The following is an 18,504-nucleotide window of genomic DNA, read 5'->3' on the forward strand; positions in this document are numbered from 1 at the left end:
TTCCTCATGTTTCTTAGTTTATCCTCTTATGGTTTTCTTTTCTAGAAAACAGAGTGACTGTACTTATTCCGTTAAAGGCTAGCTGTTTGCTTTAGCTAAAGCTAATGTAACCCATCCATCCATCCTTTATCTATACACTACTCAATCCTCATTAGGGTCGCGGGGGGGCTGGAGCCTATCCCAGCCGACTCAGGGCGAAGGCAGGGGACACCCTGGACAGGTCGCCAGTCTATCGCAGGCCCACACTTAGCAACAGACAACCAAGCACACCTACATCTACACTCACGGACAATTTAGAACCACCAATTAACCTCAACATGTTTTTGGAGAGAACCCACACTGCACGGGGAGAACATGCAAACTCCACGCAGAGAGATTCCGGTGCCCCCACTGGGACGCGAACCGGCAACCTTCTTGCTGCGAGGCAACAGTGCTGCTAATGTAACCACTTTTTCATTTTTTCCTGAGCCTCAGAGCTAAATTTGATCCACCACATAAATACCTTATTACCTTATTAACGCTGACTGTAGACACTGTATCTAGACAATAGCAGAATCTTAAATCATTGGAGAAAACAGTAGCATCAGATAAAGTGCTCCTAGCTAAAAGCTAACTAGCCTGGTTTAGCAGAGTAGCAGTAACTACTGTTTCTGCAGACTTTAACTCAAATAGAATTCACAGTTATGATTAAACATCTTTAAATCAAATGCTTAAAGGTATTCTGTACAGTTGTAAACAAAAGTTTACATACACTTGTGAAGATCATGTATCTCTTGGAAGTATTGAGTGTCTAATAGCTCCCACAAGTCTTCATTTTCTACTATATTTTTGACTCAGTAGATTTGGTCATATTTCCAGAAAACCTATAAGAAATCTATGAAGGGGCCAAAATGCATGATTGTTTTTGTGTGTGTCAAAAACACATATAAATAGGAGGTATAGGAGTCAATGGAAACTCTAGACCAGGGGTCGGCAATCCGCGGCTCCGGAGCCGCATGTGACTCTTTCATACCTCTGCTGCGGCTCCTTGTGGCTTTGGAAATAAATAATGAGTATTTTAATTTAAAAGTTTTTTGTTTTGTTTTGTTTTGTTTTGTTTTGTTTTTAGCTCTAAAATGTAATTCTAAATTTGAAGATTTTTGTGAACTTGTAATATTAAAACAAAACGTGTTAAATTTTTTTGTTGTTCAAAATATGCGTCACAACTGCTGTTGTGCGACACCTGCTGGCATGCGCAGTGTTGTCAACTTTGTGACTTTCTCGCTAAATCTGGCAACTTTCCAAATCTTCTTGGCAATTGTTTTTTTGTCAAAAGTGACTAGCGACAAATCTAGCGACCTCCCACCCTCTGCATCAGACTGTGAACTCCTTACGCAGTGCATTCAGCGACAGACTGTTACACCCAAAGTAAGAAGGAACCGCAGGTCCTTCATCCCAACAGTCAGACTACACCGCTTAATCCTCACTAGGATCGCGGGCTGGCTGGAGCCTATCCCAGCCGACTTAAGGCGAAGGCAGGGGACACCCTGGACAGGTCGCCAGTCTATCGCAGGGCTATGTATTGACATGTCCGTCCTACCTTTTTATTTTCTCCACTTCTATTCTGTTCAGCCAGTCTCAATCTTTTTCAGTAGTTTCCTTACCTGTTCCTGAGGAGGAGATCTGAACTCTTTGGTCTTCTTGGCAGTGAGGGCTGCAGACATGTTGAGTGCCAGCATCACCTCATTGTAGCGGAACCGCTGGTTGTCTTGAAGACAGGCCACAAAGTCATCAGAGAAAGCCACCACCGCCTCGATCCGGTGGCGCACCTGGCAGTCACACAGGTACTGCAGCACATGACACATCTACACACAAGCACACACACACATTAGACACATACAACCACACAATTGATGAGTGATTTTGGGTTAAAAAAAACAAATAAGAAAGAGCTGTTAAGTCAGTTCGTAGAATACAGTACATCCCTCTGACAGAAAGCTTTGGTGTCACTGTCATTGCAGCATCTGTGCAACCTTTTGAAAGTGCTAGTTTGAAACTGCTGAAGGATAGGCATAATTGTGAACCTGTAAATACTTCGGTGATTTTGCCCTTAGCTCTCAGAAATATGACTCATTGGTAATTGAGCTTGTGTTGTTTCTATTCTTTAATGTATCATCTTTATTTTCCGCTGGATTTTTAAACAGCTGGACAGTGTCATCATTATATGGACATTACTTTAAAACAGACTTGAAAATATGTGAACCTATCCTGTAAGAGAATGCTGAACAAGGACGATCACAGGAAAAAAAACTCAGCATTTCAAAGATTTTTTCATAAGTAAAACCTCCTTGGTGCTGCCTCCAACTGAGGAAGAAAGAGAACATTTGTGTGCAGCGTAAATTTAATCAGAAGGTGACAGAAGTTCAGTGAAAGATGAGCTTAAACTGCAACAAATGGCAGGGTGAGCATGCAGCCTTAAACAGCTCAGCTGGATTATTAAAGTCACTTGCCTCTCTCTACTCTACAAGGTTCAGCCACTGAAATACAGACCTTGTTCTGTCACTTATGACGTTGATAATTTTGTTAGTATATGTGACACATAGTCTCATTCCTCTGGTTGAGGGATGTTGAACTACAGTGAAATTTAAAATAAAATTTCAAAAGGATGTACTGAGTGTCACCTGGAGTTTTACAGGCTCTGGTAGCTTCATCTGTAACAGGCCTTCTTTAGGCATTTTACTCCCACCATCCTCTCCTCCTCCCTTAGATTCCACATCCTTCACAGTCTCCAGCTCCATGCGGATCTCCTCCTGCTCATCTCGTTCAGAGAACACAGATGGTTCAATCAGTCGGAGGATGTTCTTTAGGTCTCCGTTTTTGAAAACTCCCATGATGAGCATGGTGTAGAAAAGTTTGATGAGGGGGACGAACAGAAACTCTGTGCTTCCTCCTATTGGATCCCGTACATGCATGCTTCCCTCTCGTACTGCCTCTGTCAGCATCTCAATGGTTTTAACTTTCAGTATATCTAAGGGGAACTCTGGGCTGTACTGAAAAAAGTCTCCTGATCCTGATCCATTGCTGCCATTGTTACGACCCGATGGTCCAGCCCCGCATACAAAACTCGGGGATGAGAAGTGCATTCTGGGTCTCAGGGAGGTGCTGAGTCCAATGCCTGGCAGGCCATGCTTCTTCTTCTCATCTGAAAACAGGGTGATGCTCTTTGTTTCATCAGTCATGGGAACAATGTACTCATTGTTCATCATGAGGCGAGCTGTTGCGTAGCTGCTCAGGTGGATGTCAATGAGGAGGTTGTAGTAGCCTGCACGAAGCAGGCCTGTGGATAGAGACAGACAGAAGGATAGTAACATCAACTGAAACATGAATTGTAATACTAGATGACTCTTATGTGCTATTTGACATGGAGCAAATGGTCCAGCCAGACAGGAGTAAAACCAGTTACTTGACCAGGATATTTTTACCCATGTGGTATGAGTCCTAACCATGTCTATATTTGGTAAACCCTTCTGCTGCGGGAGAGCCTTAAATCAATCCCACAATTGCATAGTTTTTGCTAACAATCCCATAATGCAATGCTTCACCTTTGCTAAATCATCACCATAGTGGAAAGTAACTAGTTACATTTAGTCAAGTACTACATATCTTGTACTTTTTATTTCATCTAATTTACCAACAGCATTGCACATTCACAGTTTACATACATTTATATGATTACACTTTTAGTGTTATATATCCAACAGTATACAAAATAGTGTCTCCAGCCTAATCAACTACAACATGACACAGGTGCTTTGTAAAATATTCAGATTGGTTCACTTTTTGAAACTGTTGTGCTGTGGATTAAAATTTAAATGTTTTTCCCCAATTTATTTTCAGAAACTTTATTAAAGTTTACTAAATATCAGGTTGGCCTCAGGACAAGACCTGAGTGACCAAGTCAAAGCCCAGATTTAAACTTAACAGACCATCCATGAAAATATCTGAAGATGGCTGTTTACAGATGGTTCCTCTTGTATGTGAGCTTGTTGGGATTTGTGAGGAAGAATGGGACAAACTACCCAAATCCACGTGTGCCAAGTCTGTTGAGACTTACCCAAGAAGACCTGAATCTGTAGTATTTGATTTTTAATAAAATTGCAAACATGTCTAAAAACATATTTTCTCTTGGTCATTACGGGTTAATGGGTGCAGATTGATAGGAAAAAAACAATGCTGTATTCATTTAAAATTACAGCACAACAAGCAAAGGGGTTGCAAAACTTTCTAAAGCAACTCTCTTATGAGTGAAAACAATGCATTATGCTGATATGTATCATAACAATATACAGCAGCAGAGGTAACTACACAATTTCTAAGGTTGCTTGCGTGTGTTACCTGGCATATACTTATTCTCGATAGCCTGCAGGAGCTGTGCCTCGTCAACGTGGGAGCAGAGGGCATGAGCCACCCGATTGTTTCCCAAAGCACAGATTGCAGAGTACAGTCTGAGGGTATGGTAGTGGAATTTTAATAAGTCTGTCTGTTCAGACAGCTCCAGGATATCCACCGACCTAGACGACACACAGAGAGAGACACTGCATGAGGCATTAGACTGTGAGAGGATGAAAATGTGCACGTGTAAACTGCTGCTACTCCACCTGTTCTCCTCTGGTATGTGTAGAGACATGAACTGCAGTGGTTCATTACAATGGACCTGCCAGCCATGTCGGTCATTCACTCTGGATGCAGAGACCTGGACAAAAACAGTTAGCCCTTTACACACAGAAAGCATCAGGTCATGTTCTAATTCTGGCCAGCAGGAACTGTCTCAGGATCAGCCCACTGTGTGGTTCTCACTGCAGTATAGTATGGAGGAGTCATAAAACTAATAAAGCCATTACTTCTATATTGTTCTACTACGACATTTGGCAAATGGGCTTTTACGGTAAATTGAAAAACATCTGAAATCTATCCAAGTAGAAGTTGCTACAGTACCTTGAGGAAGTGATTGGGAACACGAGTCCATAAGACCGGAGTGAGAAACTGGACATGAAGCCGTGGAGGACACTGGGGAACTGGATTCTTCCTCTCACTCTTAAACAGACCAGCTGACAAGGGCATCACATTCTGACAGGACATAGAGAAATGTTAGGACAGTATTACACCATCACACCAAACAGATGTGGACACTGTGTTTTTTTAATTTGTAAACCAAGTGGTCATTGGTGTATGAGACATCATTCTATCTCAAACTGACATAAGTAAATCTTGGGTGTGGTGAGGAATAAAGCAGGATCTTGCTCTGTTTTATTTCCGTTTTAATTTGCTTAGTATAGATAGCAAAGTTAAAGGCACACAAGTGCTGCTGTTCTTTCTCTTTGTTAATCCTGTTCATTGTAACCTCCTCCTTCAGGCACAAGGTGTCACTAAACAGACATCAAACCAGAAGGATGTTATAAATCTTAATGAATTGTAACAGGAGGATTTAAAGTCTCTCTCCAGCTCTTAATATGACCCCTTTAAATTAATATCTGTGAAGTATGTCCCTATGTAATTTTTTTGTGGAAATACTTTCTGTCTTAAAATGTCAGAGATGTAACTATACCCCATTGCTTGCTCTAGAATGTACCAATCCATAAAGTCTATGCCTCTCTCCATCCACCAACTCTACAAACATCACATGGACATGTCAACAATGTTAAAGACTTGATTTCCACAAGAGGAGGTTTTAAAAGTAAGTCTTGATACAGAAACATGTTTGTTTCTCTGTGATACTGTTAGGGTCTTTGGTTTTGCTTAGTTAATTTTCTGATTGATTCCTTCCTCATGTGCTGCTTGAGGTTTTACTACCTCCCTTGTGTGTGTTCCCTCTTTTCCTGATTGTTCCTCATTAATTTCACCTGTGTTTCATCTTGTGTCTCCCTCTTTTAGTTTAGTTTAGTACAGTTTGTCAGTTTTACCTCCTGTTTCCCTGCGTGTTTACCACCTGTCTCTCCTGCGTCCCTTTAGCTCCCCATGTCTTTGTGGTTTTTGCATTTCTGTTTTGTTGGATTTGTTTTCTATAATTATGAACCTTGCCTGATTAATTGTATGAACCTTCAGCTGCTAAAATGCAGCACTGCTTTTCTGTATAAAAGTACAATTCTACACACCATGTATGTCCCTCAATTAGGTACATTATCCATTAGGTCACATCTGTACTGTACAGCCCTCAAGCTGAAACAATACTTTGGTTTTATTTTAATGATAAAGCCAAAATGTGTGTATGTGTGCGTGTGCATGTTTCACTTCTCATCCAATGAATGGGTGAAAGGGAAAACTTCTACTACACAGACTTCTCACCTTAATACGGCCCAGTTCAAACTGGAAGACATTAGGACTGGTGGCCTTGGCAAAGACTGCAGGGAACAGCTTAGTACTGGGCTCCACCTGCGCAGAGGAGTGCATAATTACAACAAGTCAAATTAAAATCACAACTAGTCTTGCTTTCTTTGCAGTAGAAAATCAAGTCAAAATAACATCATCACATAAGCATATGCAGCACCACGGAACAGATGACAGACAAGGGGGCCCTTGTCTTGCTGACTGGAAGCTGAACAGACAGCGCCACAATCGACAATGTGACAAAACTTGCTCTGCCTACTGTAACTTACAACCCAAGATCAGACAGGGTTTTGTCAGTTTCAGTTAGCTTCTAAACTAACTGATCTTGACATTTGCTGTTACGGTTTTCAACTCTCACTTTAGCTAATTAGCAATCTAGTGAGCAAAACTGTCATTAGCAGAGCACTCTTTCCTGGTTGACACTTGTTTAACTACATGCAAGACTATGTGGAGGAAAACATACTGAGTATTATTCTTTTAATAGCACTTGTGCAAAAAACAAAAAAAAGGCTCAAAGAAATTATACGTATTTTGGTGTGTTGATAGAAAAACTAAGGAAAAGGGAGGAACAGGAACTTGGGCCAACATAATGCAAAAACCTGAGACACCATATCAAATATTTACCTGGTAGTACGTGCCGAGTTCTTTGCCATTGGCTGTGAAAGTCAGCAAACCGTTTGTTGTGTCAACCAGACAGCCAATCTCTAAGCCGTTGTTGTTTCTGCCCTGACCAGGACTGCTGCTCTCTCCAGCCCACACCATGTAACAGTTACTGCGTTTTATACTGCAGGACACAGTGGAAAGAGTGGTACATTCATGTCAGATAAAGGTAAAAAACTGACCTCTGAAAAACACACAGATTTAATGGATTACTGCCTAAATAGCTGATTTCACACTAGAAGTTTAGCTGTTGGGTTTCAGTCTACATGAGATAAGAAGTAACACAGTCACAGAGCACTTTGGTAGGAACAACTGTAGACCTGCTTATTCTTGTAGCTATCCAATCAGCCAACTATATGGCAGTTGTGTAATACATATAATCCTGTAAATATCATGAGAAGTAAAAAAAAAAATCATATCACTGACTCTGACAACACGTCCAGTCTTGAAGTGGATGAGTGCGCCAGCTGAAGACCACAATGAGTTTCACTCATGTCAGTTGCTAAGGTGATGCAGTCTCAGAATATGGCATCAAAAGCATGACTCCATGGACCCAATCTGCCTTTAGTCACCAGTCAAGGCTGCTGCTGGTGGTGTGATGGAGTGTGAAGAGTTTTCATTGTCCACTTTGGGCTCTTTGATACCAATCTGTTATGGCTTGAATGTTGCAGCCTGTCTATTATTGCTGACCATATGCATCCTTTTATAGCCATCCTCTAATGGCTACGTCCAGCAGGATAATGCCGCAGGTCACAAAGAAAAGTCTCCTTAAACTGGTTTGATGAACATGACAATGATTTCAGCTGACATCAGTGGCCTCCACAGCTTCCAGATCCGAATCAAGCTTCATTTTGGTGGAACTGGATGTGGTGGAATGGAAGTTTGGTAACATGAATGTGCATCCATCCATGAACTATACCTGCTTTATCATGTAGAGGTTGCAGGGAGCTGGAGCATATTTCAACATAGATTGTGTGGGGTACACTCAGTCCATCACAGGGCTAACACAAAGTGAACAACAACCATATCCTCTCACACTCACAGCAAATTTAGAATGAACAACCCAAACTCTCAGCAACAAAGCAAATAGGCACATTTTTCTAAGTGAAAACATTTCTCTGGTCCTCCTCGAAGATTGTTCCTTCTCCCTCTCTCCATTCTGTTGAACATCTATTTATCGTGCCACACACAGAAACATCTAAAATACTCTGTTCTGCTTCTCTCTACTGATTGTATTTGGCCCACTGAAGTGGGAAAAAAAAACAAACAGGAACATAAATCCTCCAACTGAAGCTCAAGCAACAAGCCTGCAACTGCTGCTACAAACTCCTACATCTCAACACAATATTTTGCTTTCCTCACATCCACCACATGTGGCTATCGGTTATTAAACCATGCAGCATGCATGACTTTGGTCTGTGGGAGGAAACTGGAGCACCTAGAGAAAACCCACACAGGAACTCTTTATGCAGTGTAGTGCTAACCACTACACCATCAGGTCACCTAGCATGGATGTGTAGCTGTCCAATCTGCAACATGAAGCAGAATCTAAAAGGAATGTTTTTAATATTTTTGAATCCATGACCCCAAGAACTGAGGTTGTTGTGAGAGCAAAGGAGTTCCACCCGATGTGGTCTTCTCTCATAAATTCTGACTAAACTCCAGAAACAGACTACACTTGCCTGGAATTAAACTGACTTGATGGTCAAAGTCAGTGAACTCACATTTTTTTCTCTATTCTGATGTTTGAAATGTACTCAAGCTTCTGACCTGTTCCTGCAGGATGTTACCCACTGATCCACTAATTGGATACTTACACAAATAAGCAGGTGAGAAAGTGTTTCTAATAAAATAGTTAGTGAGTATATGACCCAGTCTTAAAATGGCATGAAAATCTACAAATCTACAGCTACTGTGACGAAAATTACTATATATTCATATATGACAATGCGTGACACAAGATATGGCATGCCCACACCTTGACTAACCTCTCATGAACTTTGCCCTTTTCGTCTCCCAGGGTAACAGTGACAGTTCGGACGTTGTGCAGCTCGAATCCCGGGTCGTACTGATGGAAGTCAGAAGTTACCCAGCCCACCCAAACACTGCTGGGCTCCTGACCAGGGAAGATCCGGACTGAGTAGTAGTGCTGCACAGACGAAGGGAGAAGAAGAGAGAAGGAAAGAAAAGCAAGAGCGAGAGAAAAAGAGAGAGGGGGCATTTATGTCACAGAGTGGCAGGTTATCTGTAACGTGCAGCATTTTGTGAATTGAAATTGTATTGCCTTACAGTAGACGCCTGCATGAGGAATTCGTAGCTATCTCTGTCGTCAGCCATCACTTCCTCTGACAGACGAGCAGATGAGGGACAGCTGTTGTCTGGTTTGTTTCTCTTCAGTGTGAACCTTGTGGATCATACGGTTGGTTTAGGTTTCAAAATATGGTAGCAGTCAAACACAGTGACAGAAGAGTGACAATAGTGTGCAAAAATTGGACAATAATGACACAGTTGTTTAAAATATGTTACATGTTTACTATTGAAGATCACAAATGGGATTTTTCTTAATCATTCTGATCTGTGACAGGACAGAGGGCATACCGTTGTTTGAGCTTTGACGGCTTCTCCTGGTTATAATCTTTGTGGTTGTTGAATTCGTCTCTGTCAGGTCCGTTGGGACCATTGTGACCGTGAGGCGTCTTCATCAGAACCTCAAAGTCTGACACAGTTTCAAAGTCTTCCAGCTCCTACAGAAATAAGACAGTTGTACACACAACACATAACTTTGCTGTTATAGGAAGTAGCTTGGTCCCACAGCAAGCTAGGAACTCTATGAATCTCAGATCAGGTTTGAGTTATTAGGTTAGAGATGGATCAATTTAGGTATATATTTAGAAATAGTTTGCTGAGATTTAAAATGATATTTATGTTCACAGCTGGGGAGTAAACCATTTGGAAAAGAGAAAAAAAATATCCGAACTGTGCTTGTTAGAGCTGATATGAAAGTACATCACATACAATTCCTAGAGCTGCTACTTCCTGCTCTTTTCACTTTAGCATCACTGCAAAATTTGTGGAAGAAAACAGTTCAAATAGAAATACAGAAATGCATTCAGCTCAGTAAAGAAATCTGAGATAATGTGCAGCAAATATTCTAATACATGGGAGCAGCAGCACTTGACTAGTGGAGGACGAAGATACATAACAGATGGCAGTTTGCACACAGTATGGGTTACCCTCTTTGGTGAGAAGACAGTGCTGCTAGGTGAGGATCTGGATTCGTCACACTCTATGGGCGTGCTCAGTCTGTAGAACGTAATGTCAGTGTAGCTGTTCTGTGAGCCAAATGACCTCTGGGTGACCTTTAGGCACGGACACGACTCCACTGTCCCATCTATTCTTGTCACCTGAAAAGGAAACATTTGCTCTGTCTTTATTGTCAGTTTTGCATGTTAAAACCAGCTCTGCTAACTTTGAAGGTAGTTTATTCAGCAGTTTAATGAGAGAGAACACGTTTGACAAATAATAATAATAATAATAATAATAATAATAATAATAATAATAATAATAATAATAATAATCTGAGCTAACAAGTGCTAAAAGTTGTACCAAAAATCTGCATTAACCACAAACTCAACCAGAAGTAAGCTACATATTGCTAACTAAATGCAATGCATATTCCAGGTGAACCCACCTCAATGTGTTGGTGGTTGGGGGGCACAGGTACAAACTGAGGCAGCCTCTTGCTGAGCCACATGGTGACGTCCCGGTTCATATTGACAGCGAATGGCTCATAGCCTTCCTGCAGGCCACAGATGGTGAAGTACTTTAGAGTGCTGACGTTTTTGCCAAAGTTCATCCTCCCCACCTGGCACACGCCCAGACTACATACTGGAATAAAACCTAGAACAGACAGAAGCAATAAAATACTGAAATTAAAGGTTTGCTGTATCACTTCCTGTAAAAGCACACACAGAGGAGCCATTTAATGAACCATTTATGAAACTCTGTATTCACCTTGTCAATAGAGAAACAGAAGAGAAATCTTCATAAAGCATGGACTAACACACATTGTACACAGTTGCAGTCAGTGTTCTTTTACCTTCAAAGTGCTCTGACAAACATTCTTTTGGTATCCGCCCACAAGCTTCTGGCAAGCTTCTGCTTATATCTTTGACCGATCTTCCTGGCAGAATTGGTGCAGTTTAACTCAATTTGTTGGCGTTCTGACAGAGACTTGCTTCTTTATCACAGTTCACAGCTTCTTTGTTAGGTTTAAGTCAGGAATTTGGGGAGATCAGTCTAAAACCTTCATTCTAGTCTGATGTAGCCATTTCTTTACCACTGTTGTGTGCTTATGGTCATAGTGTTGTTGGAACACCCAACTGTATCCAAGATCAACCTTCTCACTGATGATTTTGGGCTGGTCATTTTAGCCAAATAGCTAAAATTTTTACATCTGACCACAGAACTTTCCTCCAGAAGGTCTTTTCTTTGTCCATGTCATCAGCAGCAAACTTAAGTTGAGTCTTAAGGTGCCGTTTCTGGAGGGAGTGCTTTCTTCTTGCACAGCAGCCTTTAGGCCATAGCAATGTTAAACACACCAGACTATGGACACTGATACCTGTTGTCCAGCAGCTTCTAATTCACTGCAGACCTGCTTTTTGTTGACTCTTGCTGACTACTGACCATCCTGACCAATTGTTTCTCAGAAGCAGGTGACAGTTTGCATTTTCTTCTTGATCATAGAAGTGACACAACAGCGCCATGATCTTTATACACACAAACAATTGTTTGCACACATAATTTTAGGAGCTGCTTTGAAATGGCTCCAAATGATTTTCTTGACTTGTTCAAGTCAATTATTTGCTTTTTCAGATCTTTGTTAAGCTTCTAGAAGTTACCACTGCACCATCTGTAGAAGAGTCTGATGAGTGTTTTAAATAGGCTCTATTTAAATTGGCTCAGAGAAGTCAGCATCTGTAGTCGATCCTAATCACTACAACCTCGGTCACAACCGGACGCATGACTTTGGGGATTGTACATCCTCTGCGAATTTTGGGTCCCATGGAGGCTGTGGAGGTTGTAGATGTAGAGGAAAGGTTGCAAGGGCTCCATCAGAAATGCGTAAGAGAGGAGCAAGCCTGCCTTGCGAGTCACAGGGGCGACGTGAGACGTTCACTCAACTGCAACATGCGATTGCTGTTGAAATTGTACTCACTTCTAGAGTTTGTCTTGCCACCTGCGTACATGGCATGCACTCACCACTTATGAAGAGAATGAAAAGCACAGCGAAAGTAAGTCACACCAGCCTCGCGCGCTCGTGATGACGTACTGATGGCGTACGTCAGTTTGACATGATTTTCAAAAAACAAAACAGAAACACTTTGGTAAGCAGGTGATAGGCTGTCTTGTAAATTCTTTTAACATACTGACAGGGTTTGAGCTTCTGGACGTCCCGTCATGCCGGGCGATAAAAAATAAATAAAAATAGATCCGGGATGATACAAATTGACTTCAGGACAAAAGCTAAGACTTTCTAACAAATGGTGATGAAAATAAATATGATTTCATGTTTTGTGTAGCGCACACAGATCCTGAGTACTTGGTGCTAACAGCTCATGTGCAGTGTCACTGTCAGCCCCAGTACTGACTTCCAGCATAAACCAGCCAGCAGCATCTCCAGTGACCGGATGAGCTGTAACACTGACTTTCATATATTTTTACACATATTCGCTAACGATTATCTCTTAAAAACATTAATGTTATGTCCCAATATAGTGTGAGATCTGCACATCAGCAATATAGCCAACAGTCAGGCTGCGTGCGTGTGTCCCAATGGCATAACTACCGCCGGTGCAGGCAGTGCATTGCACCGGGGTTATTATGCATTGGGATCAGTGATTTGCTAACTGACTTATCACGTCTGGAATGTAAGAAAACACTGCTTGTATTCTGTGTGTGTGAAAACATTTGGCTGTTGTGCCATTGATGATGAATGAGTGTAATGCAGTGTTTTCATCCATTCATACTGAGGCAGTGACAGAAGAAACAGCCCTTGCACTGAGACATGCAGCTGCCTGGTAGCGCTGTGCTGTCCAGGGTCCTGATCTGTACATCTGTATGAAAGGCTTTTGAAACAACCTAATCAAAGACAAAATAGTTTCTTTTTTCATGTTTACTTTATTTTATTAGATTAATTCCCTCTAATAATCTGCAGCTATCCTGGTATTTGCCCAATCTACAGTCAGTCCGTCAGTGCTGTGTGGCCTGCAATAATGCAATCGACGATCACTGGCGAAACGCGAGCGTGCGCCGTGAGCACGCCTTTCATACTCCTGGCGTGGGGTGATGTACGCCCGCCGTGCATTCGATTTTGTTCATGAGTTGTGAGTGCGTGCGTCATGCTTAACACACAAGAGACACTTGCTCCCTCATTGTGTGCGATGTGTGTCTTAGACCACGGATTTTCTTCCCACGGTGCCTTAAAAATTTGCTTGTCTCACTCGCGTACTCCTGGCCAGAACAAGTTACGCTTAAAGGTCATTCCACTAAGAAAAATTGATTAATGCAACTGTCTACATCATCAAATTTCAGAATTCATGTTGCTGTTTGTTCATTTTCGACCCAGCAGATGTTGTCATATTTCAAGAAGACCTATAATAAATCAATGCAAGAGTCCAAATGCATGATAGATTTTGTGACAAAAAAAAACACTTTTAAATTGTTTCCAATGAAGAATATTAAAAGTTATAGTGGTTATTAAAAAACTTAAGACTGCCATGATACGTCATAAAAAGCTTTCAAACTGTAAAACATGTTTGAAAGCTTGACCTTTATCAGGTCATATAAACATATATATAAAGTTTTGTTCATAGCTGTACATGTATGTCTTGTCCGAGGCACAGCACTGACCTTCGCCAGTCTCAAAGTCCTTGAAGGCCAACTCAGATCCAGAATCATCTAGCAGCACTTCTCCATTGAGTGTGAACATCATGGTGTGCTCATTCAGATCCACCATACAGCCCACCACATCCCCCGTCTGCCAGGCACGCCCAAAGTGCTCATTGCCTTGGTGCCAGCGCTGGACCTGGAAAACACGTAAGTACATGTATAGCGCGGCTTACAAAAACATACAGGTGTGATCAGCCATGAAGAGAGGAGATCCTTTAAGTGCAAAAGTTGGTGGAGATGATGTTCCTGCCCATTGTGAGATATTTATATAAGGAGGATGATTCTCTCTCGCCTGATTACTATAGTGATGATTTCTGTGGAATGGTAGGTGTTTGTAGGATCTGCCATTAGTGAAATGATATGGGTTTTTTTTCCCCCCTGTATAGCAAAATAACTTATCAATATATTGCTAAAGGTGTTTTTCCTCCAAGAGCTTTAATTTTGCAAGAATTAATGTCCACAAACTTCCCCAGGAGTAAGCATTCCTCGAGCAAACTGTGATTTGTGTTTTTACAGCAGGGCCAAAGTGCAGCAAAGCAAAGATTAAGCAGATTAGTCCATTAGTTCCCTTTGAATATTGTCGTCTGCAGAATGGATAGCAAAGCTTCAACTGTCATCTGACATAAAATCTCTGATTACAGTCAGCCATAGACTACAAGCAAAACCATGCATTAGCAATTGCCAGATGTATAATAATCCTGCAGAAAACACTGTTGTCCTAGTTATTTTTGTTTTAGTTTTATTTTAAAATTCCTTGTCAATGTGTTTCTCTGGATGCTTAATTTTTTCCATGTTTTTTTTCCCTCCTTTTTGATTGTTTGCCCCACCCCCCTATATAGTCAAGAGGGTAGTTTCCTATATGACAACTACCTTCCTTCTTTCACTTAATGCATTTATATGGCACTATTGGATATCATATTGTTTGGGTCTTCTCTCTCCTGTCTTAGATGCTGGAAAAAAATGTAGTCTCTTCAGGCTGCAACAATATTCTTGGTTTGGCTAGATCAGTTCAGTCTTGTCCACCAACAACATATCTGGCTCAAAGGGCATTGTGGCTCATAAGGAATCCCTGTCGTGGACAATATCAGTGTGTGATACTAGACTTGTTTTAACTGCCCACAACAGCTTACATCTTTGTAAAGAAGGCGAATAGCTTTGGGGCAGCAATATGTTTTTAACGCTAAAATCAACCACAGATCTACTTTTCTGCTTCTAACACAGTGCAGCGAAACTGATTACTCTCTTCCTACATCTGGTCAAAGGGTCATTATGCCATGTCTCCGCATTCACTCCTGTCTCAACACACATTTTGTTGTGGCCAGGACTTTCTATTCAGACTCTTGTAATTAATATATGTCAGCCTCCTACTCATCCATCTTGGCTGGACTTAAGAAATCCAGGCTTCACAATGGTGGGAAATTTTATTTTAATAATCGCATCTATGATACCCCTGAGTAGTCAGCATATTCTAAAATTCAGGAAAGGTTTGCAATCTACATTTTAATATCAGAAGTTTGCGCCAAGTTAGATCCAAATAAGGCCATGGCAAACGTATTAGTTTCACATGCAGACCCAGGTGTCTTGGTTCTTACTGAATTGTGGCGAATGAAGAGTGCGAAAGACTTTAATGTGGCAATAAATTATTTACTACGAAGAAATGTACGCAGTAGGGGAGAGAGTCTGGCTGTATACACACAGCACTCTGTCTACTGTGGAAACCTTGTGGTTTCTGGGATCCGCAATCTCCCAGGATCTTAAGTGGACACTCAACATAGACACCATTAACAAAAATGGCCAGCAAAGGATGTATTTTCTACGCCAGCTAAGAAGTTCAACCTGCCTCATGAGTTGCTGATCTAATTCTACACTGCAATAATTCAGTCGGTTCTCTGCTCTTTGATGACTGTCTGGTTTGGATCAGCCACCAAAAAAGGACAGAGTCAGACCACAGGGACAGCCAGGACTACATAAAAATTTCTGAGGGCTGATTTTCCTTCCATCCAGGACTTGTAAATGTCCAGAGTCAGGAAATGGGCAGGTAACATCTGTGCAGACTGCAAACTGTGGACACTCCCTCAATCATTAGTCAGGTCATGAGTAGAGTATAAATTTCTCAGCATCTGGATTGATGAACAATTAACATTAAAAGTTTATAAAGATGTGAAATTTGTGTGTGGACTCAAGGAAAAGATAACACCTATTGATGGTAAGTGATCTGTAAGAGATCTGTTTTTTAAAAGGCATAGTTCACGACAGCAGCTGCTTGGTGTCAATGGCAATCTCAGAATGTTTTAGTGTTTTTATAAGTCATAGGAGCTCTAGTGTACATCTCCACTGAAAAAAAAAACGTTTTTCAACAACAGCATGAAGAAAGAAAAATCCAGCCACCTTGAAACCATCAAAGACAAAGGCCTGGTCATCAGATCCTAGCTCCTGGTCTGGTAGACATCCTGGCCTTGCCCATCCCACCCTCACCTCTCCAGCTGTCAAAACCTGGAGGACAAGTGGGAACAAGTTAATATTCACTACAGAAACTGTATGACAAATATGATGAACTAAGTTGTGGACAGAAGTCATATTTCAAACTTAGATTAATTTTAACAACAAACAGACATATACTACTCGGTGTCTACAGACCATAATGGGCCAAGAAATGCATGCAGAATAGCACCAACACTGTATTTATTATAACCTTTCATGATAAACAAAAAGATCTAAATTGGCTGATTGAACCAGGGTCTTAAGGTGACTAATTTGAACAAACATATTTACAAAAATGAAGACGTAATTTTTATTTTACAAAGACAGCATCACAGAGAGGTTTACATTTGTACATATTTCAAAGCTATGCAGTAGTCAATGAAAACTAGCATTTCAGTCTCTATGTTAATCACCATTATCCTATTGTTTCTTACCTCCAGCTCAAAGTACCACTTCCCAGCATTAACACAGTAGGTTTTCTCTGCTCTGAAAATGCGGAACCTCTCAGCAGACATATTGCTGAGGTCAGATTGTGCTGCTGGATGAGCGGTAGGCATGGAGGGAAAGAGACATGGGCATGGAAGCAATCTGGTGAGCAATCTGATGAATATCTCATCACTGAAAAAAATCATCAATGGACTTCTGAATAATTTAAGTAATCACTTTTCCCCAAAAACCTACTATGTCAAATATAAGAAAAAATGACACTGAATGAAGTTTTCAACTTGAGAGTGTGTACAGTGTTGTACCATGGTCCTGGTCAGGAGCTTCCAGGTTGTATCCATATCCCAACAAAGTCCTGACGGCCTCTCTCAGACTGTCTTTGTTGGACTTCTTTGTTCTCTCATCCAGCAGAGTGTAGGGGACCAAACGAGGGTTTCTACGATTCTTCACATCCTGACACAAGGAGGGTAGAAAAGAGAAAACTAATTAATCTGCAAGAATATGGGCTATAATTGGGGGAAGTGAAACAGTAAGTGTTTCTGATGTATGCTGATCCTTATTTTGCTCAGGGAAGCAGCAAGCATACACTGTTAGATTGCTTTTCCCTGTGAACGTATTCAGTATGGACTTAACCACTGGTCCTACCCAATCAGCTGGGTGATCTGAAGAAAGCTGTTCGTTATTTAGCATTATCTACAAGTCACTCAGAGTCGTGTTACTACAGGTAAATGGAAATTTAGTTTCCAATGACTCCTCTCTCTCTCTCTCTCTCTACACACACACACACACATATATATATATACATACAGTAGTGCTAATATTTGGGTAAATTTCTCCTACTCAGTGTGATGCGTCACTTTACTTGAAGGGACGCATAACTAGTCAGTAAAGGTGAGGTGATCATGAAGAGGATCTACTCAGTCCTCGAGGTGACAGAAAAAGTAACAAACATTGGAGCAATTGGCAATGAATGAGTAGCTGCTGCTTTTTTGAATAAGAGTTAATTAGGAGCAACTTAAGAAGAATTGGGAGTACAATCAACTCACAGAAATTTATCAGCTAATCAGTACTAAATATTCACTCATGTAATATTTCCCCATCAATCCTGTAGAAACCAATCATCATCTACAATGCAGTCCAGGATTAAGTACTTAACACAACAACTAAGAGATCAGTCCCAATTCGTTCCCTTCTCATTCCTTACACACTCTTCCTTATTATGAACTAACACAGACAACAGTGTCAAACCTGTTGGATGCCGTACGTCCAGCCCTGGCGGATGCGGTCTCTTGCCCAGACGTTGTGTGCATTCTCAGCCAGTTTGTCCACCATGGCTTCCTGGGTGGAGGTCAGTTTGATGTGACTCAGGTCCAGAGGAGCAGGTTTATAACCACTGGACAACTCATAGCTGCACAGATAGAGTAGGAGCACTGCATTGTCAGCTAAAACTGCTTACCAATGTTTATGTGTCTGTGTGATTTTCATTTGATGTAACATGCCATGTCTCTGTTGCTCTTTTATTTTTTTTCCAATAAAATTGTCTCATGAAATGTCCCAAAGCATCGCTGCTTCATTACATCAAGAAAGTGTCATGTTGCATTGTAA

At 41.1% G+C, this 18,504-nt stretch overlaps 1 protein-coding gene across 1 annotated transcript in view; it reads right to left on the bottom strand.

The window, feature by feature from the left end:
* The window catches only part of ryr2a (ryanodine receptor 2a (cardiac)), a 173,064-nt gene that overhangs the window by 66,893 nt on the left and 87,667 nt on the right, over window positions 1-18,504 (bottom strand). Inside the window, 17 exon segments of the mRNA XM_008297199.1 lie at window positions 1,644-1,844; window positions 2,661-3,316; window positions 4,375-4,550; window positions 4,638-4,732; window positions 4,975-5,106; window positions 6,322-6,408; window positions 6,988-7,147; window positions 9,012-9,172; window positions 9,313-9,427; window positions 9,622-9,767; window positions 10,257-10,427; window positions 10,715-10,923; window positions 13,936-14,110; window positions 16,363-16,467; window positions 16,890-16,993; window positions 17,205-17,352; window positions 18,148-18,307. Of these exon segments, the coding sequence (XP_008295421.1) occupies window positions 1,644-1,844; window positions 2,661-3,316; window positions 4,375-4,550; window positions 4,638-4,732; window positions 4,975-5,106; window positions 6,322-6,408; window positions 6,988-7,147; window positions 9,012-9,172; window positions 9,313-9,427; window positions 9,622-9,767; window positions 10,257-10,427; window positions 10,715-10,923; window positions 13,936-14,110; window positions 16,363-16,467; window positions 16,890-16,993; window positions 17,205-17,352; window positions 18,148-18,307 (3,001 nt within the window).

The sequence above is a fragment of the Stegastes partitus genome, unplaced genomic scaffold (assembly GCF_000690725.1).
Source record: "Stegastes partitus isolate 25-593 unplaced genomic scaffold, Stegastes_partitus-1.0.2 Scaffold1197, whole genome shotgun sequence".
Lineage (NCBI taxonomy): Eukaryota > Metazoa > Chordata > Actinopteri > Pomacentridae > Stegastes > Stegastes partitus.